A 27,061-nucleotide genomic window follows, 5' to 3' on the forward strand; every position below is an offset into this window, starting at 1 on the left:
TCAATAAAAAATTATATTAAAAAAATTTTAAAAAAAAAGAAAAGAAAAATTAAAATGATGCTCTATTTAAAAAAAATTACAGTGGGACTATTAAAGACAATAGCAGGAAATCTTTACACAGGGCGGGTGCTCAACTATATGGCAGGCATTGTGATTATAATTATAGGCCTTCCTAGAAACTGTCAGTTGTCAGGCCAAAGAGTAAAGAACTGAAAGCAGCTCAGTTTAGGGTCAATGAAACACTGAAATGTGCTTATAATCCTAGCACTGGGAAGACAAAGACGAAGAATCAGGGGTTCAAAGTCTCCCTAAACTACAAAGTGTTCTAGGAAAGCCTGGGGCTACACAGCAGTGCCTGGATACCTAGATACCTATCTCAAGGAGAGAGAGAGAGAGAGAGAGAGAGAGAGAGAGAGAAACACCTTCAACTCTAAGATGATTTTTGCAATAAGTTGCAAGAAATCATAGTGTCTATCATGGGAGCGATATTCTTCCATGTTGTCAGTTATAATAAAGTAGTCTCACACTAGCCCAGAATGGAGTATAACAAAGGGTTCTTTATTTAGGGGTATACTCACAGATCACAGTCCTTTGCATGAGCAGGGAACAGGAACCAAATCCAGCAGCCAAAGTGCTACAAACATCTTTACATCTGGATATAGCACATTTGACCAAGCCCAGAGTGGGCCAGTATCTTAAAGGCTATTGGCTGAAGGAGTTCCCACAGCACCTCCCCCTTTGTTTAAAATAAAAAGTCTAATACAAAACTATATACAATAAGAACAAATATCAAGTATAAAATTAGAATTACAACCAAAATAAACAATATCAAGCAAGAAACATATGTTAAATGTTTTAATAGTTATACTATCCTAAGGAGTCTAAGTCTTGTATTAGAAATGGCTTGGCTAAGTCACTAGAGGAATGTAACCTTGACTATCTAGTCTTTAACCCCATTAAAGACATGAGAAGGGAAACAGTATTACTTGAGTAAACAGGAAGGTCAATCAAGCAACTTCCAAAAGGTGCAATAAATGACAGATGCTACCTGGGTAATCACCTAAAGTCTCATTTGCAACATTGGAGCAACCAACTTTAGCTAAGGCCTAGAGTAACTGACAGACTATTGTCAGAGACAGGAAAAATTTAAAACTGTCTTACCCTGTCTTGGCAAGGTTTGTCAGTCTTTTTTTCTTGTATTCCACTTGTCCACTCCAGACACTGTGCATTTTGTCAGTGGTAGAGGCATGAGAAGTTCTTTGCCCAACGGCCAGTTTTGCCAAGAAGAAAACAAGCTCCAAGTGGAGTGTCTTTTGGTGCCCAACATTTTTTGGGGGAAAAGATCAGTGCTGCCAGGAGCAATCATGTCTCACGTCAACAGAACCCTAAATTAATTTTATTTGAATGCCGTATTTCTCAGTTCTTTGAAGTTCTATGTATGAAGAATACAATCTCTATGTATCTAAAGAACTTGATTAGTCTAACTCTAAGTATAACAAACATGGATGACTATTGACCAATAATTTTTAGTACCTATGTAACCTAAAGACTAAGGCTTTATATTCGAATATTAAACAATCTTTAAACAACTGTGCAGCAAATGAGGACAATGACCTCAAAATGTAAACAATGTGTAAGTATCTGGATCAGAGGTAGAAATGTATATTGCAATATGATAAATATATCCTAAGATTGCATCAAAATACAAAATATCTTAAGCAGATGTCGAAACAAGCATACATACAATATGACAAATTAACTTTGCATAGATGTACAAATATTTTGAACAGAAATAGGAGCATATTCATTATAACAAACAATTTAAATTTGTATCAATATACAAGACTCTATACCAAAATAAATTGTCTATAAATAATAGCTAACTATTCACGCTGTTAATCACTATTATTAGTGGTATGAGTAAGCTCACACTAATCTACCTATTATCCCATCCAATTTCCTTTTTTTAAAAAAAAAAAAAAGCCTACATAATTCCACCCCAAACCCAATCCTATACTAATTGTAATTAACCCCTAATAGATGTCCCTAACCCTGAGGATAAACTTTGTTGGGAGAGGGGACATCGTCTTCTAGAGTTGCTTCCATGCCCAGCAAACCAGCTTCCTTCCCTCACAAGTTACCTGAGTATGGGTGTATTGCGCACTGCACACATTCCAGAGGCAAGAGGATAACGTCTTAGTAAAAATAATTTTTCTTTTTGAATCTTTACTCCTGGACCTGGACTTGTAACTCATAGAATGTTTGCCTGAATTGAATCCCATCACTGCCTAAAATCTTATGGTGTCACACACCTGTGACCTGTGACCCCAGCACTGGGGAGGTTGTGAGCAAGAAAATACAGAGTTCTAGTCATCCTCAGATATATGGTGATTTCAGAGCAATCTAGGCTACCTGAATTACTGTCACAAAAGGAAAGGAAAACCAAATCTTTATTTTTACCATGTGTCTGTGAAAAAATATAAAACTGAGGCTGGAGAGATGGCGCTGCAGTTCCCAGCACCCATGTGTAGCCCACAACCGCCTGTGCCTCCAGTGCCCGGGGTCCAGTGCTGCATCTGACCAAGAGCTCTAGACATGCATGGTACATTTATATGTGTACAGGCAAAAAACACTCATACACATAAAATAAAAATAAGTAATTTTAAAAGAATATATAAATGGATCGAGTGCCTGCTGCATACAAAGTATTATCGCCTTTAGTTATTTACAAGATTTATCTATTTATCACAAAACTCTGCAAGGTCATAATTTTAATCTCATTTTACAGAAAAAGATATGAGGTTAATTAGCTTGCTAACCCAAGAATTTGACCAAACTATCTAGTTCCGAGGCCAGATATGAATCCACAGAATCTTTTTATGTCTGTGTGGACTTCAGCAAGTCAAAACACATCCTCTCTGGGTCAGAAGGTGGGCACCTAAGAATGCAGTCGTAGAACGTGATGACTAGATTTGTCTTGAAGCATCAGCCTGTGCTCATGAAAATGGTTTAACCCTCATGAATGCCTCTGTCACCATGGAATGAAAGCCATCCCTTGTCAAGGTGTACACACACATACACACACACACACACACAGAGAGAGAGAGAGAGAGAGAGAGAGAGAGAGAGAGAGAGAGAGAGAGAGAGACACAAACGCGCCCACTACCCACCCCAGCCCACCCACCTATCCCCATCCCCAATGCCTGTGTTAATCTCCTGAATCTCCTGCTAGAGATTTATGGCTACTCAACACTTCTAAGATATGTTAGCCCCACATTCCAGTACCACAGAACACACCAGGCGACCCCAGAAGGACTCAGCCAGCCTGTTTAGCAACATAGCAGAGCAGTTACAAGGGTAGGATTTAGGGCCCAGCTCTGCCATTTCCCATCAGTCACGCTGCTGTCCCCCTAAGCCCCAGTGTAAAGAATGAGGTAATTACCACCTGCCTCCTGTAACACCCCTAGGGACTAAGTGAGGTGACAGCAGGAATGTCCGCCACCCACAAAGGCCAACCAGGTCATCTGCTGTTTTCAGTAGATGTCCGGACAACAGGACAATTTGAAGAGTCCACCGACCCTTTCAGCATCTCACTGGCCTAGAGAGTCCTTAGGGCTTGCCTATCAAGTTCTATAGTGGTCGGTGAGGGGTTTGAGGTGAGCCAGGTCCCTCCAAGCACCCTCCACTCCGGTGTGGAGACAGACACGAGGAATAGCGTAGCACATGACGGAAATGGCAGCAGCACGTGTGAGAGTGTAGACAGACAGACAGCACTCGACCCCGTGTGGGGTGGAGGGACACTTCAGGAGCCATGTCTGGAGTTCTCCAAGGAGTGGAAATGACTGCGGGTAGAGACCAAGTTCTTGGTAAAAGGCATGCTGGCATGAAACTGTGCTTTGTAGCTGTCCATGGCCCCGACAGCTCATTTGCACGGGATTGAGGCTGGGGAGGTGACCTAGGGGTTGAGTGCCAACTTTAGTTTCAGCACCCACATCAACCAGCTGTAACTGTGGTTCCAGGAAATCCAACATTTTCCTCTGGCCTGGAAACCCACACACATATGGAATACACTCACACAGACACATGTGTACACATAAATGAAAATAAATACAACTTTAAAAGGGAAAAGGTCCTCACATAGGGCTTTGCAGTTGTGTAGTTTATTTCATATGACTTTGTCCAGAATTTAAAAAAAAAAAATAAGAGCACTTCCAAGGCCTGGAGAGATGGCTCAGCAGTTACACCACTTGAAGCTCTTGCAGAGGACCTAGGTTCAGTTCCAAGTCAGACAGCTCACAACTACCTAGAAATCCATTTCCAAGGGATCCAACACCCTCTTCTGGCCTGTACACACATGTTACACATAAAGTCATGCAGGTGCACACAGATGATGATGATGATGATAGATAGATAGATAGATAGATAGATAGATAGATAGATAGATAGATAGATAGATATCAGATATTAGATAACAGGTGACAGATGTATCTCAAACTAAATATTAAACAATTATTAAATACACAAATTGTTTAAGTTTTAATAGGAATTTCCACTTTACAACAAAGTTCTCATGAGCTGGAATGTGATTGCTCACACCTGCAGTCCCAGCAATCAGGAGTCAGAGGCAGGAAGATTGCCTGAAAATTTAGGGGTCCCTGGGCTCTGCAGTGATGTTGAGGTCAGCCTGGATTACATAGTAAAGTTTCAGGCTGCAAGGGCCATACAAGCAGGATTCAGCCAAGATAAAGACACGCGTATATACACAAACAAACAAACAACAGACTGCTCTCCAGTCCAGAAGGGTCTCTTCAGCTCGGCTGCAGCATTGTCCTCCAGTTCAACACGGCACTGAGGTGAGCTGTTGCCATGTGCAGGCTCCCTAGCAATGGAGCCATTGGCGTCTCATGTGACCTCTACAGGGGCAGACCTGTAAGCTGTGGGACGCTTAGTAACACCTCAGCCTCTGAGATATCATTTATAACAGCCACAAATGTCCTAGACACTGCCCCTTGTTGGAGAGGGGAGCCACATCACAATTTCTCGCAAGCCACGGCTTTATTGACTTGCAGAGCCTGCCCCATTGCTGGAGATGTCACCATTTAGCTGGGACATGCTGTCAAGTGTACCGGCTGCTCAACCATGGCTTCCTAGGAGAAGCAACTTCTCCTCCAGCCTGCAGTCCAGGTGACTAGCTTGCCTTTAGCCAGTGTGTGTGTGTTGGAAAGGCATGTAAGGGAGATACACAAAAAACATATAAAATACACAAAAATATGTTTTCAGATCTGAATCTTCCAATACTACCACAAGGTGTCCCCATGTGTGGCCTTTGTCGACAGAGGATGCGCTTGGACTGAAGTGCTGAGTGGGCGGAGAGCAGTGACCTAAATCCCACCAGATGAGATTTCTGGTGACCAGCTGACAGAAATCCTACCTACTGAGCCAAAGGGATGCGGAGATCTACTCCAAATTACCCCCAACTTGACATCCACCCCTTCCTGAGAGCACACACAGAGGGCACCACACTGCTTCCGGGTCCTTTTGGGAGACAGCCCCAGTTCCCTTGTGGCTATGGCTGTCACCCACACTGTAGGCATTCACTATGACCTGGGGCCTGCAACCCAGCAGGAGTCTACAAACACCTCGGTGTCAGGGAGGAGTGGTGAGGGGGAGCTGGCAGACAGAGGGAGTCCTGGGTAGAAACTGATCTCTCTTGTCACCACAAGAGGATATGCCACTCCACAGATAAGGATGAGAGGCAGGGTACAAAACAGAGAGCTCAGGAATCCCAGAGAGCCAAAGAGATTTGTGACCACTGTCCAGTGGCTCCAAGTCCCTAGTAAGAGTTCAAGCATCAAGTTATCCATACTTCCCAGATGCTATAAACACCCCCTACCACAAAAGCGTGCCTTGGGATGACCTACTTGAAGAATGAAAAGGCTGATCAAGCACAAGAGAGTAAGCTGAAGTCCAGCACCAAAGAGCCCGTGGACAGCCAGCATAGAGCAGTAACTATGCAAGCATTGAGCAGAGTCTGGCAGGCCCCTGCAAGTGCCGTCAGCCTAGATTAGAGATAGGCAGAGCTAGGTAGAGACTATACAGTTAATCATGGTGCTTACTCCTTTGGTCTTGGTACATCTTCCTTGGCTGCTCCCCTGGGACAATGACACCTCTAAGAAATAGCCCTGTCTGCCATAAACTCCTCATGGACTTCCTATGCCACCCCTAGAGGTCTATCTAGAAAGTGGGGATTTGTTGGGGACTGCAGACCCCCAGACCCTGAATTTTCTATCACCCCTTGTCTGCTGGAGTAAACAACTTGTTTTCCTATACTTGCAACTTCTCTGAGCACGAGACCCTCATGAATTCCTGATAACAAGGAAGTGGTTTATGGAGGACTTACAGCTGAAAAATCCTGGGAGCTAGGGTGTGGCCATTAGTCAAGGAGAGGACTATATAAACTGCCCTTGAACATAATAAAATTGGCATTCAAGAGTGACCCATTGTCTCTGTGTGTTTTTTAATCCCCAGACCCTTGCCCGGTCACAGTTCCAGGTGGTACAGGTGCCACAGGGCTTCCTAAGATGAGCAAGGCAGGGGCATAGGCTAGAGTCCAGGGAGGACAGGGGCATAGGCTAGAGTCCAGGGAGGACAGGGGCATAGGCTAGAGTCCAGGGAGGACAGGGGCATAGGCTAGAGTCCAGGGAGGAGCCGCAACGGGCAGCAGCCACTCTCCCAGGATGAGACTCACCGCGGACAGTACCCCGAGAAGGGTTAGGCCTGCTGTGAGTTCTTCCTGGAGCCTCTTTAGCTCCCCCTAACATCTCATTTTAGAAAACCTGGACCACTTTGTAACCTGGCTGATGGTCCTCCTCAATCTGACTCTCAATATCAGGCTTGGTATATCTCACCTAAGCCCCCTTTTCTTCCTTCTGGATGAGCCATAAGTCCCTAAGGGTTTTCAAAACTACCCTTGTCATCCAAATGCCAAGGAGCCTCTCTGATCTGGTGGGGCTCCCTCAGAATACCCGTCTCCAGCTACCCTCAGACACCTCATCTAGACATGAACAGCTCAGCCTGTTTGTCCAGGAGCTCTCTCCATACCCATCCCAACCTCCCACCCTTGCCTGGGCAAATAACATCACCTGACAGCTCACCGCTCTCTGACCCATTCAATCCATTATCCGTCCTGTCATTTCTTCAGCTAGGACCCTAGCACCTTTTCTCCACATATTAACCACAACCTAAAATTATCTCACTTGTGGATGTCTATGTTTTTGTTCTTGAACTACTTAAAATCAGAGAGGGCTATCTCACTATTGCTTACCAACTCGTCCCTAGAATTTCCCCGGCGTCTGACATGACAAACACTGTATGAGTGTTAGCTGTAGGAAGCAAGGGATCTACTGATGGTGACCTTGTCCAGGATGAAGCAGCAGTCATCAGTCTGGCATGATCCCACAGGGCCAGCCAGCTTTTCTACCTCAGACACTGAGATGTCTCACCTGTCCTGACTCAAAACGAGGTGTGAGCCTTTCTAGAAGGTCGCTGTTGTGGCGCCGGAAGTTGACTCTCTCCAGCCCTTATCTGCAGGTTTCCTTTGTTTAACTACAACTTTCCATTCCTGAGAAGCTCTCTCCTTCAGCCTCAGGAGGAAATATCAGTCCCCTGGCCCATCTTAAGTAAAGGTTTCTGTCTGTAGTTTGTGTGTGCTCTCAGTGCCCAGGCAGCAGGCCATGGTCAGATGGAACCAGTGAAATCTCACTCAGAGACAGTGTGGGGAAGTAGGAACCTGGACTCAAGATACCCAAAGAGCCTAAGGGAGGTGTTCCACCCCTCTGTTCTCCTAAGTCCCTTCCAGGAAGGGGCTGTGGGATTCCTGAGCTGAAGAGAATCTTTCACCATGCTTCCTTCACCACAGGACTTCTCTGGGCCTCCAGCATGTTCTCCTAAGAAAGACCTTTCCCAGTCAAGAAACCCTTTATCACCAGGTGGTGGTTTTGCACGCCTTTTATCCCGGAGGCAGGTGAATCTCTGTGAGTTCGAGGCCAGCCTAGTCTACAGAGCGAGTTCCAGGACAACCAAAGTCACAGCGAAACCCTGTCTTGGAAAAACAAACAAACAAACAACAACAGCAACAACAAAAACCCTTTATCCCAGAGTGTGCCAATGCGCTGTGTGCATGACGAAGCTTTTAGCTGAGGGAATCTGCAGCCCTGGGGTCCTAGCAGTTTGCTCTGTGCACCTTTATGGGGGACAAACTTTTAGGATGTCAGATTCAGTGAGGATCAGCACCCTACGAAGAAACACTCTGTTTCCAATGCCTTGCTAGTTCCCACAGTTGAAAGCACCAGAAGAAAGTGGATGTCTAGGTGCTCCAGCCTCCCTCCTAGAAGCGAGCAAGGCCCACAAGCCCTCCCACAGGGCTCCAAGGATAAATTATCCAGCCTGTCCATTTGGTTACACTCGGCGGATGGTGAGTCAATGCCTTGGTTCAGAGCTAGAGTTCTGTGGCTGCTCCACAGAGTCCATAGGGAGAAACAAGAGCAGAAAGTCCAGAGAGGGGGACCAGATAGGTCCCTGGGGAACAGGGTGCAAAGAATGCTCACAGAGCTGGTGTAAGACACAATGCTCTTTATTGACAACAGAACGGCTGGGCCGGGGACTGTGTATAATATCCATCACGTCCACCAAGGTGGGGTGGATACTGTAGGGAATCAGAAGACAGCAGACGCAGTCACAGCAGAACAATCACAGGCACAGAATGGCACCAGGGAGAGGGACATTTGTAATCTTCACATGGGCCTCCACCAGGATCTAATGGAAGAGCCAGGGCTTCCAGCCTTCCAGGAAAGAGGGTGGACTGCTAGGGGATGCTGATTTGTGGGGGGAGCAGATGAAGAGAGGTGCTCTGGGGTGGCCGCACTGATGGCAAGCTCTTTATTTGGAGTAGAGCCTGGAGGGCTGAGAGAGATCGACACTGCCACCTCCATTGCTGCCTGAGCTGACTCCTCCACTACAGACTCCACCACTACCCCTGGAGGCGTGGCCAAAGCTGCTGCCACCATTAAAACCACTGCCACCAAACGCGCTGCCAAATCAACCGCCATTACTGCTTGCCAGGCAAACATCACTTCCTGTGCCTCATCCAACACCAAAGACACTTCCATAACCACCACTTGACAAGGCCGAGGCGCTACTGCTGCTGTTGATTACAGCTGTGGGGAAAACAGGACAGCAGTCAGCACCCTGGCATCCACTCCACTGAGTTATACATGAGCCACCAGACCCAGGGAGATCGGCAGTGATCATGAACATTAACTGGGAGACACCACACAGCAAGTCAATTCAAATAACAAAATGATTCCTTCTATATGCCATCAACTCTACTGTCTGTCTGTCTGTCTGTTTTTGAGTCAGGATCTCACTATGTAGCCCTGGCTGGCCTTGAACTCTCTGCCTCTCAGGTGCTGGGCTTGAAGGCATGTATCATCACACCCTGCCATCAGCTATCTTCATTTGTGCTGCTCGGGATTAACTCAGGGCCTCGTCCATGTTGGGTTCTACCTCTGAGCCACATCCCCAACCCAATATAGTCAATCCTTAATGACACCTGTGAAGGTCACCCAGCATCGGAAATTTTCCCCACTGGCCATTTGAGTGTGAAGGCTATAAGATGGCTCAGGAAGAAAGGGTCTTCCTGGCAAGCTTGACAGCCTGAGATGCCTCGTGATGTGGAAGACATGACTCCCACAAGCTGTTCTCTGACTCTCAATCAGGCATGTGCACTCAAAGACAGACACACATAAAATACATAAATGCTAAAAAAAGTCATAACCATATATAGGAGGATCTGAGGCCAGAACAAAGAGAAGAACCAGTCCACTGCCCTTCCATCCCCAGAATGTCCCTGTAACTTCCATAGCAACTCAGCAGGACAGTTTTATAAAAGTCAACTTGACACGAGCTAGAGTCATTTGGGGGGGGGGGGTTCTCAACTGAGAAAAAGCCTCCACAAGATCAGGCTGCAAGCAAGCCTGTGGGGCGTGTTTTTAATCAGTGACTCATGAGGAAGGGCCCAGCCAATGGTGGGTGCGGCCATCCCTGACCTAGTGGTCCTTGGTTCTATAAGAAAAAAGGCTGAGCAAACTATGGGGAGCAAGCCAGTAAACAGCTCCCCTCCATGGTCTCTGCATCAGCTGCTGCCTCAGGTTCCTGCCAGGCTTGAGTTCCTGCCCTGGTTTCCTTCAGTGATGGACTGTGGATGTGGGAAGGTAAGCCAGATCAACCCTTCCGTCCTCAACTCACTTTAGTCATGGTGTCTCACCATAGCAGTAGTAACCCTAACAAGACAGGAACTGTTCTAAGTTAGTTTCTACTTCATGTATTAGTACAGATGTTTGAGAACCAGGCTTTCTTGTAGTGACTTGGGCTACTCACAGATGCTGGCAGCACTCTGGTACTCTCCAGACATTCTGTTTGAGAAAGCAAAAGAGATGGATCCATCACAAAGTAGTCTGCAGCAAGGCCATGGGTCAAGGTGATAACTAGTTGCTATAACTGAACTCAATGGCCCGGGCAGCTTCATCCACACGGCTGTGTGCCGCAGCAAAAAAGCTGTGCACTCTGGGCTACCATGGAGGGAGTGGACTGGAGAGACATGAGCCAAGGGATGAGTCCTTTGTGGCAGGCCTCTGCTGCTACTCACTTGGTTACTTGTGTGGTCCTCAGGCTATGACACAGATCAGGAAGATTAGAAGCTCACCTGTACTCAGCACCCTTCAGCAGCTGGCAGTAGGCAGCGATCTCTGTATCCAAGGTTATCGTGACATCCAACAGTTTCTGGTAGTCTCTCCACAGCCTGACAAGGTCATCTTTGCCCTTCTTCAAGGTAACCGGTGAGTCTTGAAGCTTGGTGTTGGCATCCCTGAGGGCTGTCTCCCCATGCGGCTCAGTTTCCGTGATGGATGTCACCAGCTTTTCATTCTGGGGTCAGTGAGGGGAGTGGGTAGAATGAGCCCAATAGGGTAGTTTCAGGCTCTCTGCAACTTAGAATGGACTAGCCCATCTTAAAGTTGGGGAAGGAAACCCTTCCCCTAGTTATCTTTATCTTCTCTATCCATGGAGACATTTTCTCACTGTTTCAGCCTTTTAGATGAACTTAGTCTTTGAGCTTCCCAGAGAGCCGTCTATCTTCGAAAGTCCCTTCTTCGTTATAAGTTCTGAGGTGTCCCGTCCCCCAGCAACAGTGAGTCCAGGCAAAAGCATCCAAACCATCCCACCTGCTTTTTGGCGTTCTCCACCTCTGCCTGAAGCCTCTGGATGACCCTACTGAAGTCTGCCATCTGGTAGTTGATGCTCCTCAATTCCTCTTGACGTCTGTCAGCTGTGTTCTGGAGCTCCCCCAACTAGGCAGCAGAAGGGAAGAAGGAACGCTAAACACAGCTGTGCCTAACCAGTTTCTATACCCCATGCCACCCACCAAACTTAGAGGTGCCAGTAAGCTTTTATTATAATAATATTCAATAAAATTTTAATGAACCAAGCAGAGGCATCTCGAAGGCGGCAAAGAAGAAGACATCTTGGCTATTGTATTAGACGATTCTTCCGTGAGTAAACTAGAAATGGTTTCATAGAGCCTGGGAGGAGACAGTGTTAAACTTTGTACAACAAGAAACCATTAAACTCCAGAAGACAGACAAATACAGATTTATCTAGGGACCCCTCCACAGCTGTCTCACAGGCCAGAGCTTCCTTGATTCCTAGTGAAGCCCATGGGAAGTAACTGATACCCACCTTGGTCTGGTACAGCAGCTCAGCCTCTACCTTGTCCCTCTGGGCAATCTCTTCAAACTGGATACGGATCCCAGAAATGATGCTATGCAAGTCCAGGCTGTGGTTGTTGTCCATGGAGAGGATCATAGATGTGTCATTGGCACGGTCCTGGAACTGGGATAAGTCCTGCCAACACAGAAGGGGCTCATTCACTTTAGGGGCCTCAGGGCCACGACAACTGCCTCCTAACAACAATCCCATTCCCTGACCCTTAGCTCAGAATGTGTGTGTGGCCCAGCCAGACCCAGACATTCAGAGAGCCACAGTCTGCAGTCCACCCTGCTGAGAGCTGCTACAAGGGGCTTCACCTCTAGGCTCATCCACAGTCTCCCGGGCCTAACACCAAAAGTACCAGGTTCACATTTGAAAGCATTACCCCTCCCTCTCTCCTGCATCCTCACCTCAAAGAGATTCCTCAGAAAACTGATTTCTTTTATCAGAGTATCCACATTGGTCTGAAGCTTCATCTCGGTCATGTGGGCAGATTGCACACTCTGAGAAAAACAGGAACACAAAGGCCTTATTACCCCCAAACTGAGATTGCAACAATTGGGCTTGGAGAGAGTGGGGAGACCTGGCTATGCCAACACAGACGGTTCTCATTCAAACGCGGGCTCCACATAAAGGGTGCCTCCTATCTCACAGGAATGGGATGAGGACAGTCAAGAGTTCAAGACCAGTGGACTGATTCCTAAGGCCTTCAGAAGAAGCTCCTGGCTGTTGAGCCTGACAGGAGAGCAGTGGACCTTGCCTTCCAGCTGGGACCCTGTGTGACATAACCCAGGAAGTGCTCAGTCATCCCTACCTTCTTCAGAGCCGCAGAGTCATTCTCAGCAGCTTTTCTTTTATTGATTTCATCCTCATATCTGTGAACATAAAAGTGGACTTGCTGGGTTTATTTTGTTTGGGATGGTTTTGTTTTGTTTGAGGGGGTATACATATTATAATACGTGGGGGAAGCCACAGCACACATGGAGGTCAGAGGACAGCCTTGACCATCTTTTGACCCTCTATACCTTGTATGACACAGGTTCTCTATTGGTTTGCAGTTGTGTATCCCAGGTAAGCTGACCCATGGGTTTTCAGGGGTCCACCTGTCTCCACCTCCCATGTCACCACAGATCACTGGTATTATAGACACATGTCACTGGCTTTTATGTGGCTTCTGGGGATCCAAGCTCCAGCCCTCATGTTGGTATGGCAAGTGTTTTACTGGCAGAGCCATCTCCAACACCACCACTCTCTGTCCCCACCAACCTGACCTTTCGGGTGAGGGCCTCCTCTTCACTGCCTCTGAGTTAGTGAAGGGACCCAGTCACACCAGTCTGCCCAGAAAAACTGTCCTGGTTTTAGCTCTGAAAGTTCTGCATTCCAGGAAAGCCTCCATTCCAGACCTCCAGGTCTACAAATTGCCATCCCTCGAGCTTCCTCAGAATCTTTCACATCCTAGAACCAGGAGCCTCCTCAACCTGGCTCGAGAGGAAGTGCTTCCTCTCTAATAAGCCTATCTCTCTTGCAACGAGTTCTCCTCTGTCTAGACTCTGTCTATGCTTGGAGAAAGAAGGTGCTGGCGACCTCATGACCCCCCACCCCCACCCCATGCACATGAAAGGAAGACATTGCTGCACAGCAGTTGGAAAGAACTCAGGGAGAGGTGGCCTTTGCTATCTTCTTGCTCCACTTGTCACTCACTTCTTTGTGTAGTCTGCCACTGTGCCCTGCAGATTCCACAGCTCTGCATCCAGGCGGCCTAAAGTGATGTCATCCAAGTCGCCTTGCAGAGAGCTGATGAAGCTCTCGAAGCGAGAGTCAAGACTGTCGGTGCTTGGGAGGGAACTGGGGCCCTCCTGCTGGAGCTGCTTCCATGTGGCCTCCAGAGTCTTGTTCTGTTGTTCCACGAAACGTGCCTACAGGACAGTGGGCAGCAATGTGAGGCAGCGCTGCAGAGCCGTGGAGACCTTCATTAGTTAGTGCAGGTTCCAGGTCTGCCTGCTCGAAGGCAGATGTGAAGCTGGGCTCTTCCTACAGCTGTACAAACTGTGGTCAGGCAGGTCATCACCCAGGGCATTGAGTAAAACACAGTTTGAAAAATCACAGAGGAAGAGTCCCCACACACAAGATAAGGACATGTAAAGGGAACCCCTTGATTTTCTTGGAACTTTAACATGATCCTGACTCCCCAAAATACAGTGCACTCTGCAAAACCACTCTGCAGCAGTGTTTTTATCACAGAATCCAGGGCCACGGCAGCCCTCCAGGCTACAGGCCACTAAGAACGTCCCCTAGTTGACATGTCTATCAGCACAATGTCACTTCTCTTCAGCTTAGAGGGGAAATGGCCCCAAGTAAGCTATACCAGGCTAGAGTGAGCCACAAAGTGGGTCACAGCCTTCTATGCTAGGTTGAGTCGAGGTGCACCAACTTCCCGCAGCCTCCCGAGACTAGGGGTCAACTTAGAACTCTCTAAATCTTCCTGGACATCAGACACTTGGCGGGCACAGCAATTCGGAGAGAAAGGACATCATGAAAAGCCTCAAAGGGTGATTTAAATTCCCAGTGCTTTGGTTCCAGGTCAGAGCCTTCTTGGCCAATGATGGCCTAGACTTCGGTTCTGCAGACCCAGACCTACACAAGGCTCCAGGTGGGAGACTTGAGCAGAGGTTCAGACAAGCAGCACAGGGTGTTGTTTGGGTCTTGCCACACCTGTGCACATCCTACCTGACTAAAGCAGAAAAAGCATCAGTCCTGAATATCTTCCCAGACCCTACAGCTTTGCCTAGGCCCTCACCCTTGAGCCTGGTCCATGCAGACACATTTAAACCGTGTCTAAATAAAAATCTCAAAGTCTCTAGGAATGGGAGTCAGAATTGCATTACCTTGTCAAGGAAGGAGGTGAGCTTCTCGTTGAGGGCCTTGATGAGTTCATACTCTTTGACCTTCATTTTCACAGTCTGGGTGTCAGTCTCCACATTGAGGGGCTGTAGGAGGCTCTTGTTGATGGTCACTTCCTGAATTATCCCAGGGCCAAAGATTCTAGGTCTACCAAAAACACCAGCCAGTCCAAAGCCACCAGTTCTCCCAATGCCACCTCCCATTCCTCTGCCACCACCAAAGCCATCCCCAGAGCCAGTGTCATAGCTTCCCAGAAGGCCACCAAAGCTACCAGCATGAGAGCCACCAGCTGCCACACTGACAGAGACTGGCCTGCCACTACCCAGGCCGAATAACATTCTGCTCCCAAAAGCAGGTCCTCCACTCCGAATCCCATAAGCCTTTACACTGGCTGCTCCAGAGCGAGCTATATATTTCTTCCTGGTGCTGCCAAATTCCACAGCTGACCAGCAGGAGAAGCCCTGGCTCCCACCATAAGGTGTCTTATAGACTTGTCTGATCATAGTGAGGAAGCTGGTAACAGACAAATGAGCAGAGCAATCAGGGACACCAAGATTGGGCAGAAGAAAGCAGAGGAATAAAGGTCTGGAGAGAGTGAGTCCCTTTATATGGATCTGACCAAGGAAGGGACAGATAATTCATCACAAAAGCTTGTGTTCCCAGCCACAAAGCACACCTTGAAGCTAAGTGAATGTCCAAGTAGCAGGCTTTCCTGGCAGGGCTCCACCCCCATGTACAGATAATTCATCCCAAAAGCTTGTGTTTCCAGCCACAAAGCAGCCTTGAAGCTAAGTGAATGTCATGTACAGCCCTTCTCAGTTTAACAACACAGGGGTCAAGAGGCCCTTGAGCGGGGACCAGGGAATCTGCTTTGGTCTGTCTACCCACCAGAGCAGAGCTCAGCTCGGGGAAGGTGAAGCCAAAGAGTAATGGGTGCTCCGGCTGGCTGAGTAAGGAAGGTGGTAGAGCCCACTCTGTCCTGGAGACTGGAATCCATAAATAGTGACAGTATTTACGCCAGTTAGGACCTGATTGCTATGTGTGCACCGTGTGCCTGGCTTTGTGCTAAATTTGGAGACAAAATACTAACCCTGTCACTTCTCTTTCCTAAAGTCAAAGTGGAGAACCAGTATCATCTATCTGACCCCAGCTCTCCCCCCTCCCAGCCTCAGTGCAGGAGGCAGGAGCTGTGTGGATTGTAACCATCTTCTAAGGGCAAAAACTTCAAAGTTCACAGATCTCTGCATCATTTAGACCTTGGCGAAACCCAAGACTACAAATATGTGTTGGTTTTACTTACTTCTCAAATTATACACATTACTCGGGGTTTTTCTAAGCTTCCTATCTTGTTCCTTGTGCTATGTCATTCTCCTGGTGTCAATAAAAGTCCCAGAATCAGGAAATATCAAATTAATTCAACAACAACAAAAAAAAATCAGGGCCAAAACCTAGGAAAACCCTGCTTATGTAAGTTCATGCTTCAGTAAAGGACAGACAGTAGACAAAGACACATGACACATCCACCAGGGAGGAGCGATGCTATGGTAGAGCAAGGCATGGGAACACCCTTTAGAGGCCGCAATAAGGGGTCATGAGTTCTAGGTCAGTAGGGGTTACATAGCAATAGAAGAAGAAGAAGAAGAAGAAGAAGAAGAAGAAGAAGAAGAAGAAGAAGAAGAAGAAGAAGAAGAAGAAGAAGAAGAAGAAGTTGTTGTGAAAGAAGTGTAGCAATAAATGTTGGGGTGGAGAATGGCTCTTGGTAAAGGGTGCCTGTTGCCCTTGCAGAGGTCTCTGATTAAGTTTCCAGCACCACATGGTGGCTCATAGCCGTCCATAGATCAAGTTCAGAGGATCCTACTTCCATCATCTGATCTTCATGGGCACCAGGCATGCACATGGTATTCATACATACAAGTAGACAAAACATTCATCCACATAAATAAATCTACAAAGGAAAAAGGAGAAGTATGCTAAGGGGAGTATTTCATGGAGTTGTCTTGTGGAGCTGTCCAGCAAAGGCAGTGAGGAGCAAGCATCCAGAAGAAAGGAACCCCAAAACATAGAAATCCATGAGTGCCCTGAGGTGGAGCTGTGGAGAATATCTGAAGGGTCAGCAGTTGAAGCCATGAGAGTGGGCGGCAGGCCTCTAGGATGAGATCTGAGTAGCTGGGAGGCAGATCACACAGGGCCACATGAAGCTGGCTTTTTCACTGAGCAGGAAGTCACTGAGGTTAAGCCAAAGAGACATGAGTAAGGCTTGAGCAGGCATTAAAGGATTCACTCGACAGACTACAGGGATCAAGGGGAAATAGGTGAGAGCCGCTCCCCTCCTTCCTTTTGTCTTATTCTGCAAAACCGACTTCCACCGCCTCCTGCAGGGATGAGCTGGGAGAGCTACACAGAAAGTTCCCTGTGTTAAGGCCATTGCCCTGAGCTGGAGCCTGCCTGGTGAGGTTCCTGTGGTTGAAGGTGTGCTGTGTCTGGAACCTCAGCAGACCTTGCCCCTGAGGAGTTCTTCAACGGCAGAAACACAGCCTCACCCTCTCAGGGGGTTTGGAAAAGACCTTAGGAACTTCTTAGCTACATTGTTGAAACAAAAAGGAAGGAGGAGATAGAAAGATCTTGATGCAATCATTTAACCTGGAGAAGAGGGATTTTAAAAAAATCTACATTTATTTTTTTTCATGAATTATTTGTAATGATCTGTCTCTACCAAAGAACTGAGGGAGGGGGAATTCAGCTGAGCCTAGCATGGAGAACGTGAGTGTTGTCGGAAGGACTCGGGTGGCCACGGTCACTGGAGTAGCCTAAAGAGATTAAATCAGCTCTCCGTGCATGTACTTGGTTCTGGAAATGTTGAAATATTGTGAAGAACAAGGAACACTTCTGTTAGTAGACAAAGGGGGTGACAAGACACCTCTCAATCCAGAGAGTGAACAAGAGTGGAAAAGAGACGAAGAGAGCGGCTATAGGCTCAGGTGACAGATGCAGAGGAGAGGTGGTCATGCCAAAGCAGGATCTGGGCCTCCAGGCCAGTCCGTGGAGCCCTCCCCCTCTCTGAGCTTACTGTTCAGACACCTTGGTCTGAGCTTTAGTCTTAGGACATAAGTCCAAGCCTCAAACACGTAGGACAATCAGCCAACTTAGAGTCCTCAGCAGCCTGGCTTCTGTCCTTGCCCTCATCTCCAGGAGCACTAAGCCAATTTTGGCTTAGTCACACTCTGCCCTGAACCACATCAGGAAGCCTCCACTCTGGTGTTCCTGCTGCTGGGAAGCCCTTCATCCTTGGGCCCTTCCCTAGCTCCAAGTCCACACCCCTTTCACCTGCCCCTTCCTTGGCTTCTATATCTAGACAAAGGTCACTTCCTCCAAGGGTCTTCCTTGATCCCTAATCCATGGTGCTTCTAGATCCTTGGTGATATCTACCATGGCTCTCAACACCCTCTTAAAATCTGGAACTGCTGTGGGGAATACATCTGTCCCAAAGGCCTGCTCCACACTCAGCCCCATCTGTCATGAGCTGTCTGTCCCTGTGGCCAACAAGCCAACACAGAAAGGGCATTCACAGATTGCATCATGAAGAGAAGCCTCTGTCCCCTGGAGCCCATGGGTCCTGCATCAAACAAAGGGAGAACTCTAGGAGACGGGAGACATGCTGTCACCTTCCAGGGCACGGCTCAGAGAAAGGATTGTATTCAAAAATCCACCCAAAGAAGCCTAAAAGAGACCCAGGGCTAGTGTTCCGCACAGTGCAGCCCATCCACAGACTTCCTGAAGAAAAGGCTTCTCTGGGAGTCCTGGGAGTCCTTGAGAATCTTGCTGGGAGAGCACTTACCCCTCCCTGACACTCTGGCCCTTAAATATTATCTCTTTTCTGGTGTTTCCAAGCCCTCTTCCAAGACAGGAAGTCATCTCACCTTCCCCTGGACAGCCATTATTTTGGTTTGTGGCTCCCAATGGCACTCAGCTCTTTGGTCACCAAGTCACTGAGATATAGATATGACCATCTATACCAAAACCTACCCCAAAGACTCATCTAATCCCTTTTTATTGGGGGTCCCCATTGCCAGCACAGGCTGGGCATTCGGACAATGGTGATTTGTTGGGTCATTCCATCACCATCTATTAAACAGCCACTAAAAGGCAAACATACAGAAATGGACATCACGGTGAATCCAGGCAGGGCTTCCGGGCTGCTTGCTGAAATGATGAACAGATGGGTGGGTGAATAGGTGGATAGATGGGTGGTTGGCAGGTGGCAGTCAAAAGCGTTTCTCCGAGGCCCAGTGCGGTGGTGCACACCTTCAATTCCAACACTCAGAGGCAGAGGCAGGCGGATCTCTGAGTTCAAAGTCAGCCTGGGCAGTCAGAGCTACACAGAGAAACCCTATCTTAAAAAAAATAAATAATAAAAATAAACCAAAACTTTTTATGGCGAGCTTCTGCCTGTCTTTATCTTTGTCTGACTTGTCCTTTGAATCAACTCTGTAGCAATGCAGCTCAGTGCAGGTGCAGACATGAGGTCAGGCCTGGGTCCCGGGCGTCCAGCCCCCACCAAGGCTTCCTGGCCACACTCTTGTCCTCACAGGCCTCCCTTCATGGGTAGAGTTCACACCCAAATTTAACATGCCAAAGGCTCTGAATAGGTGCCGCCATCCTCCTCCCATGGCCAGGCTTCAGGACTGATGAGAGCAGAACAAGTTCACTTTTTTTTCCTTCTTCCTTTCTTCCTTTTTCTCTCTCTGGTTTTGTTATTGTTGTTTGTTGGTTGGTTGGTTGGTTTTTGAGACCAGGTCTTTCTATGCAGCCCAGAGAGGCCTGGGACCTTCAGCGCTGCATCTTCTCAGCTTCCTTGGCATAGAGATTACGGTATGTACGACCACTTCAGCTTGTCCGTCCTCTTTTATGAAAGACAGGAGTCTTGTGTAAACAAAACACCAAGACTCTCACATCAGTTGCCTCTACGTGTAGCCACACTGACCCTAAGACACACTTGCATCTCATCTATAGCTGCCTCGGTGGGCTAGAGTACTAGCTGCCCCCGCAGAGACCAGGCAGACCCTAGAGCCCACTGGTGTCCACTCCCACGCTCCCCTTGAACAGCAGCATGAGGAGAAGGGCTAACGTAGCCTGCAATCTTCTGGTAAGAGAGTCGGAGCTTTGACCTCACTCTCAACCCTTAACCCTCCTCCTCACCCCAGAAACTCAAAAAAAGAGCTGAGCTGGCATTTTCCCAGGGACAGGGTACAATGGAGGAAGAAATGGAAGCCACTCAACAGGCTCACGGGATGCAGATGCTTCCTGCTCTGACACACATGACACATCGGGCAGGAGGCCCAGACAGACAATGGCGAGATCAGGGCTGGGTGACAGAAGACGGAGCTCTCTGGGCCAGAAAACTCTCCCAAGAACTAGGCCCAGATTAATGCTCTCTGTTCTGTCCCGGGGGAGAGAAACCCCATATGTTTTCAGAGTTTTCTTGAGGTCCCCAGAGGTGAAACCCAAGATGTTTCAAGGCTTGGGCAAAACCCTTCCACGTCCCACCTCTGCACCGTTAGGCCAGAGTTAGAGGGAAAAGGTGATACTTGCTGTGGGAAGGATTGGGTAAGGGGAGCTGTGTTCTCTGTCTTTTGAGGAAGGGGGAGGAAGCATTGTTCTAGATCCAGAACTGAAACATGATGTTCTCAAAGGCTGCGCCAAGCCCTCTCCTCAAACTGCCCTCTCCCCCTGCAGCAGCACACCCAACAGAATCTCCAGGGGCAGCCCAATCAAGAAGTGTCCCCCTTCCTTGCCGTCCACCATCTCCCCTCCTCTCAGGGACAGCAGCCTAGACTGAAGCCCGGTTAGCCCAAGAGGAGGAGAAGTGAACAGAGACTTCCAGTTCTGGAAGAATGTGCCTGCTCTCCTCAACCCAACTCTCGTGACCATGTTGGCTCTCAGGACAGGTTCCTGAAAGCCTCTCAGGTACATTGAGATAGCAAACAAAGGAGAGCTTCTGGCTGAAGTGTGGCTCAGAGAACATACCAGGCTATGCAGGCCTTGCGTTGGATCCCAGACCAGTGAATAAGCACTGAAGAGCTCTTGTTAGACACTGAGTCCATGCTATTCCCTAAGCTTTGTGCTGTATACAGCAAAGACACTGGATGATCAGATGCCCTGTGTACTGCCGGCTCAGCCTGTTCCCCCAGGTTCACCCCAGGCTCCACACTGAGACATCCTGCCCCAGGTCACCCTACATCAACCATCTTTCATATAGTTGGGGGTTCTGTGAATCTGCTCCCCTGCCTCCTGTATCTCTGACAGCATGCCTTTCTGTGTCTTGGAAATGGGGATCTGAGAAAGTGGGAATCTGTACAGACAGATTCTTAAAGTATCTCAGCAAATGGGCTCCTGGAGCCTTCTCCACAGGACACAAGACCAGTTACTCGGAATGAATGACAAAAGCACTTTATTGGGGATGAGTAGAGAGAAGAGCCGGGCTGAATGGGACACCAAGCAGTCTTTGTTCTTGCCGAGCCCATCACTGCCGGGTGGTGGAAAATGAACAGAGTTGTAGCAAGTAGATGTCCAGGATCTGGAGGAGGGGGTGTGGCTGGAGGGGCCGCGTGTGGCCCTGAAGGAGATCCTGGTCTTCATCCCCTCTGTCCATTGGGGTGAAATCAGACACCCCTCCTATCGCAGGGGGCAGTTACCAGGCCCAAACTGAGAAGAAGCTACCAAGCTCCAATAGGGCCACACCACAACCAATAAGATCATCCTGGAACTGAGGGACCAGGGCAGAGAAAAGAAGACGCTGACAAGATGAGCGCTGGGAAGGAAGAGTGGAGGTGAAGTGAAGGAAGCAGGAGACACCAGCAATGGCCGGCCCTGCCAGGTTCAGGGCCATCAGGACCCCTTCTCTTCTATCGCTGGGATCTCTTGGTCACAGTGGTGGAAGAGGTAATCTTGGTACCAGAACTTCCATAGACACCACCACCAAATCCAAAGCCACTTCCGGAACCGGAACCGGAGCCAAAACCACTCCCCAGGCCAAGGCCGATGCCAGCACTGCCGCCAATGCCAGCACTACCGCCAATGCTGGCACTGCCACCAACTACCGCTGGAAGGAGAGACAAAGTACACAGTTATTCTCAACTCCAGCAGTCCCCAATGCAGACCCAGAGGAGTCGAAGGCATGGCGCAGAAGGTACTTACAGATGCTCACGGCACTCTGGCATTCTCCAGACATCCTGGTGGGGAGAAAGAGCCATGAGCCATGCAGAACAGAACCCACTTCCTTCAGCACATAGATAGTGTGTGTTTATCTCAGCCTTAAGCAACCACAGACTAGCGCTCCAGTGTCAGCCCACGCTCTGCCAGTTGCTCAGTAAGTACCAGCACGGCACCGAAGCAAGAATCCTGCTGAGTCACCCAAACCCAAGCCGCCCGCACCTGCACTCCTCGCCCTCCAGCAGCTTGCGGTAGGTGGCGATCTCCACGTCCAGGGCCAGCTTGACGTTCATGAGAGCCTGGTAGTCACGCAGCAGCCGGGCCAGGTCCTCCTTGGCCTTCTGCAGGGCAGCTTCCAGCTCTGTGCGTTTGCTGTAAGCGTCTTTGAGGGCCAGCTCCCCACGCTGCTCTGCATCTGCCACAGACGCCTGCAGAGTCTGGCACTGTGGGCAGGGACATTGATGGGCAAAGTCAGTTCCCTACTTTAGAGAACTTTATGCCTGTTTCTTCTCCTGGGTCAGCTTCCCTTAGTTAAGATGACAGAATTCTGTTCATTCTTCTGCACACCTTTCCTGACCCAAGAGTCCCATTCCTAACTTGAGGACTAGGGGCAGGGCAAGTGCCTTTAATCTCAGCACTTAGGAGGCAGAGGCAAGAAATCTCTGAGTTGGAGGCTAGCCTGGTCTACAGAGCAAGTTCCAGGACAGCCAGGGCTACACAGAGGAAACCCCATCTCAGAAAGAGGGAAAAAAAAAAAAGAATCCCATTTCTTCCAGACAGAACACATCAATGTAGGCATGAAACATGGCCACAGATCTCACGCATAACCTCACCAGACCAACAAAATAAAGATATATAAAAACCAGGGAAGACTAGTCAGGAGCCCTGTGTTTGGGATGCCATACCACATTAAACAAAACATGCTGCGGAGATCTGTGTGGCTGATATCAGGAGGTACAAAGGCCCTATAGACAAGCCTGGAATCTGCCAGCCTAGTGCTTTATCTGCTTGGCCCCCATAAAGGCAACCACACCCACCTGCTTCTTGATGTTCTCGATCTCTGCCCGCAACCTCTGGATCATCCTGTTGAGTTCTGAGATCTCATTCTTGGTGCTCCTCAGGCTATCCCCTTGTTGGTCAGCTGAGATCTGGAGCTGCTGGACCTAATACCCAAGGGAGCAGGCTCTAAGGTTTACAGCAGACCCAGTGAGGATAACCACAGATGGAAAGGTGGTACCAAAGAAGATCCCAGGTCAAACAAGGATCAGTGGTACCCAGAGGACCCACTCATCTCACACACATACCTTGGTCTGGTACCAGGACTCGACCTCAGCCTTGCTCCTCTGGGCAATCTCCTCATACTGGGCTCGGACCTCAGCAATGATGCCATCCAGGTCCAGGTTCCGGTTGTTATCCATGGACAGCACCACAGATGTGTCAGAGACGTGTGTCTGCATCTGGGACAGCTCCTACAAGACCCCATGACTCACATCAGACCCCAGGAGAGTCAGTCTCCCCTGACCTCTGGCTCCATTTCCATGGAGAAGACTGTGAAACGGGTCTGATAGAAGCAGAGTTAACAGCAGGGACGTTAAGTGTTGGGTGGAAGGCAATAGAACGGAAACATGATGGGTAGCAATGGCTTCCCTAGCAACCTCCAGCTCTAATCCTCCTCTAGGCCATCTGGTCCTGAGAAACTCTCCACTGAGTCTCTCACGTCGGTCTTTTCTCTCTATGGCCTTGCCAAGAACCCACTGCCTTGACATAAATTGTTGGACTATATTAACAACCATGACTTCGGACTCACAGCCTCACAGATAGGGATTGTATTCCTTTAAATGGAGGATGGAGGGCTTACCGCTTCATAAAGGACCCTCAAGAAGTTGATCTCATCCTTAAGGCTGTCCACCTTGGCCTCTAAATCGACCTTGATCATGTAGGCAGCATCCACATCCTACAGAAGTAGAAGAAGAGAAAAAGGAAGATGAAGGGGGAGGAAAAAGAAATAAGGAGAAGGAATTACTGTTGATCAACACCCCCAGGAGCCCTTATAGTTTATTATAGCAAAGGTAGGGGAATCGTTTGATGTGCTTTACCACTAAAGCCATCAGAATATGTGAAGTTCACTGTCTAGATGGGTTTTCCTCACACACTTACTCCCTTTTATATCTCACACCATTACCCACTTCCTTTGGTACCACAATTCCAGGCAGAGCCAAGGAAGATAAAGACAGGCAGAGATGGGCTAAACACAGGACTTAAGCCAAGGGCCACTTCCAACAGAGGTGCTACAAGATCTTCCTTCATCCTTCCTGGCTTACTTTCTTGAGGACCACAAAGTCATTCTCTGCAGCTGTACGCTTGTTGATCTCATCTTCATACCTGGGGTAGAGGCAGGAAGACAAAGACCATGAGTCATTTTCCCAAGGCCGACTGCTTGTTCCCAACACCTATGAATTTGGAAACACCCAGATCATGAGCAGCACGCAAGCATACGGCCACAGCCTTGGCCCTGGTTTATTCAAAGACATAAAAACAAACATCCGAAAGAGTGTTTTTAGGGAACAAGATGTGAGGGGAACCTCAGCACGGTGACAAGATTAGATCATTAGAAATACTGTCATGATTCTAAATTCTAGGCAAACACTCCAGTTTTCTTTTCTTGGTGTGTGAATGTGTTCATTTATTCAGCCCCATCCTACAGAGAGCAAAAGTGAAGCTTCTATGTATTGTTTGTGTCCACTGTATGTCCTACCTTCTCCCTCCCTACTCCCCATTTAATTCAATTCTCATCAGTCATAAGGTAAGAATACTACCCCTACTAAAGACTAAAAAATCCAAAGCTCATAGATTTTAAGAAACTCATCCAAGGTCACACACAAACATAACACATACAAACATCCCACACACAGCATATACATATATACATACACACAAATCAGTATTCAGTCGGCTCCATCTTTTTCCAATCTACGTAACAATCTATATTCCAATCCACAACCAAGCTACTGCTATTGATCCATTTTGTACCCAGCAAACCCAGGAACCTAAACCTATTACTGATTAAGGCAACTAGAGGTTACTTGGCCTCTGCCTGTGAAAACATGATCATTTGAATATGAAAGTTGGCTTAGAGGAGCTTTTCTTTGGATTCCTCAAGCCTGAAGTCCCAAGCCACTGAAGAGGAGCCTAGACTTGGACCAGCCCTCCTGCTCTCCACGTACTTGGCCTTGAAGTCCTCCACACTGTCCTGCATGAGCTTCAGTTCTGACTGTAGGCGCCCTTTGTCATTGGTCAAAGAGTCCAGATGTTTCCTCAGGGCATTGATGTAGGTCTCAAAGAAAGAATCCAGGTTCCTTGGGGATGTGATGGTTGTCTGCTGCTGGAGGAGGTTCCATTTGGTCTCCAGGACCTTGTTCTGCTGCTCTAAAAATCGCACCTGTGTTGAAAAGACATAAGCCACTAGTAAGGGCCAGACGCTTCAGCAGGAGGGTGTCTGAGGCTGACACCAACCTAAGTGGTCCAGGAAGCCAGACCACCTAAGAGTCACCCAGCTTGGGCCACTACATAGCAAGCCCAGGGCACCATCATGACAAGCATCTACTGGGCCCATCATCGCCTGAGGGACACATAGCTTGGAGAACACAGTGTAGGGTTGATGCAGGTGCAGCTGGTGTGGCTTTCTAACCACAGCAGACCAGGGTGCAGGGTTAGGGAACAGAAGTGTCTGTGAAAAAATCAAATCAAATAAGACCAGGAGGTACTGAGACCAGGAGGTGCAAGCACAGTTAGTGGCAGGTGCTTGCGTTCAGTGGCTCCTGACTCACAGTGAAGAACAGACACACTCACTAAAGACTGAAAACAAGCCAAGCACGGTGGTGTGCCTGTGTGACCCAGCACTCAGGAGGCTGAGGCAGGAGGACGATGAGTTTGAAGCCAGTGTGAGCTACACAGAAAACCTGTGTCTCCTGAATCTGTACACGACCAAGTTCACACATGTCCTGAGACTCAGTTAGAATCCACCCTGACAAGAACTTCCTGGAGCCTTCTCTCTCTCTCTAAAGCACCTAGCCAGGCCTGCCAGAGAGTGGCCTAGCAGAGCATCCCCGTGGTATGCACAAGGAACAAGAGTCCCACCTTCTGAAAGGTGAGCTGAGAAGAAATGAGGACAGAAGGCACCAAGAGCCCTCAGTCTGTCACCCGAGTCTGTGTCCCTGGCCTCCACCAGCTACTGCAGGCCTATCTGAGCTAGCAGGGAGAGCAAGTGTACCCACACATTCTCCTGCCTCAAACACCTACAGGAACCAAAGCCTTGATGCACAGTTATCTGGAACAGCCCGGACAGGAGCACCACACTGGTCCCTGGCCATACATCTCTGAGTAACTAGACTCCAACTGAGTCTACACAGCGGGATCTCCAGATCTTGCATGAAAGTGGAAGCTGGACTAGAGAAAGCAAAGAGCATTCTCTCGGCACTTGAAGCAGCCTCAGACACAAGAGGTTTCTCCCAGAGACAAAAATGAGTACGAAATGACCTCCTGGCTCAGATCCAGGACTCAAGACTCACTCCTGCCACCCTAGCTCATGGCAGGCTCACTCGCCTTGTCAATGAAGGAAGCAAACTTGTTGTTGAGGGTCTTGATCTGCTCACGCTCTGCCATGCGGACTTTCTGGATCTCTGGGTCAATCTCCACCTGAAGAGGTGTCAGCAGACTCTGGTTGATGGTGACTTCCTGAATACCTCCAGCAGGACAGGCAGGGAAGCCAGGACCACCTCGACCATTGAAGGAACCTCCAAAACCACCGCCAAAGCCACCAGCACCAAACCCGGCACCGAAACCTCCAACACCGAAGCCTCCAGCACCACCATAGCCTCCGCCTTGGCAGGACCCAGCCACGCTCATGGAGATACTCTTGTGACCCCCAAGGTTGTAGAGACTCCTGCTGCCGAAGCTCCCGGACGAGCATCGACCTGCACCTCCAGACATGGAGGCCGAGCTGAAGGCCACCCGCTTGACCCCACCGGCAATGGCTGAGCCACCGCTAAAGCCCCGAGAGACTCCGCGGACGCTTTGCTGTCTGGCAATCATGGCTGAGAGAGTGCAGCTGTGATGAGCGTAGAACAGA

The 27,061-nt window shown here is 48.6% G+C and overlaps 2 protein-coding genes across 2 annotated transcripts; both read right to left on the bottom strand.

Moving 5' to 3' along the window:
* Window positions 1–9,193: 9,193 nt before the first annotated feature.
* On the bottom strand, window positions 9,194–15,227 carry LOC126493577 (keratin, type II cytoskeletal 3-like). Its single transcript, XM_050130588.1, has 8 exons — window positions 14,709–15,227; window positions 13,525–13,739; window positions 12,638–12,698; window positions 12,228–12,326; window positions 11,794–11,955; window positions 11,280–11,405; window positions 10,763–10,983; window positions 9,194–9,215 (listed from the first exon to the last, which is right to left on the bottom strand). Exons 1-8 carry the CDS (start codon window positions 15,225–15,227, stop codon window positions 9,194–9,196), a joined length of 1,425 nt encoding a protein of 474 aa, XP_049986545.1.
* Window positions 15,228–21,216: 5,989 nt separating this feature from the next.
* On the bottom strand, window positions 21,217–27,061 carry Krt4 (keratin 4). Its single transcript, XM_050130609.1, has 9 exons — window positions 26,536–27,061; window positions 25,158–25,372; window positions 24,255–24,315; window positions 23,792–23,887; window positions 23,238–23,402; window positions 22,971–23,096; window positions 22,156–22,376; window positions 21,919–21,953; window positions 21,217–21,823 (listed from the first exon to the last, which is right to left on the bottom strand). The coding sequence occupies exons 1-9, from the start codon at window positions 27,022–27,024 to the stop codon at window positions 21,627–21,629; spliced, it is 1,605 nt and encodes a 534-aa protein (XP_049986566.1). The 5' UTR covers window positions 27,025–27,061; the 3' UTR covers window positions 21,217–21,626.

Source organism: Alexandromys fortis, unplaced genomic scaffold, assembly GCF_014885135.2.
Source record: "Alexandromys fortis isolate MF-2015 unplaced genomic scaffold, M_Fortis_MF-2015_v1.1 scaffold_348, whole genome shotgun sequence".
Classification (NCBI taxonomy): Eukaryota; Metazoa; Chordata; class Mammalia; order Rodentia; family Cricetidae; genus Alexandromys; species Alexandromys fortis.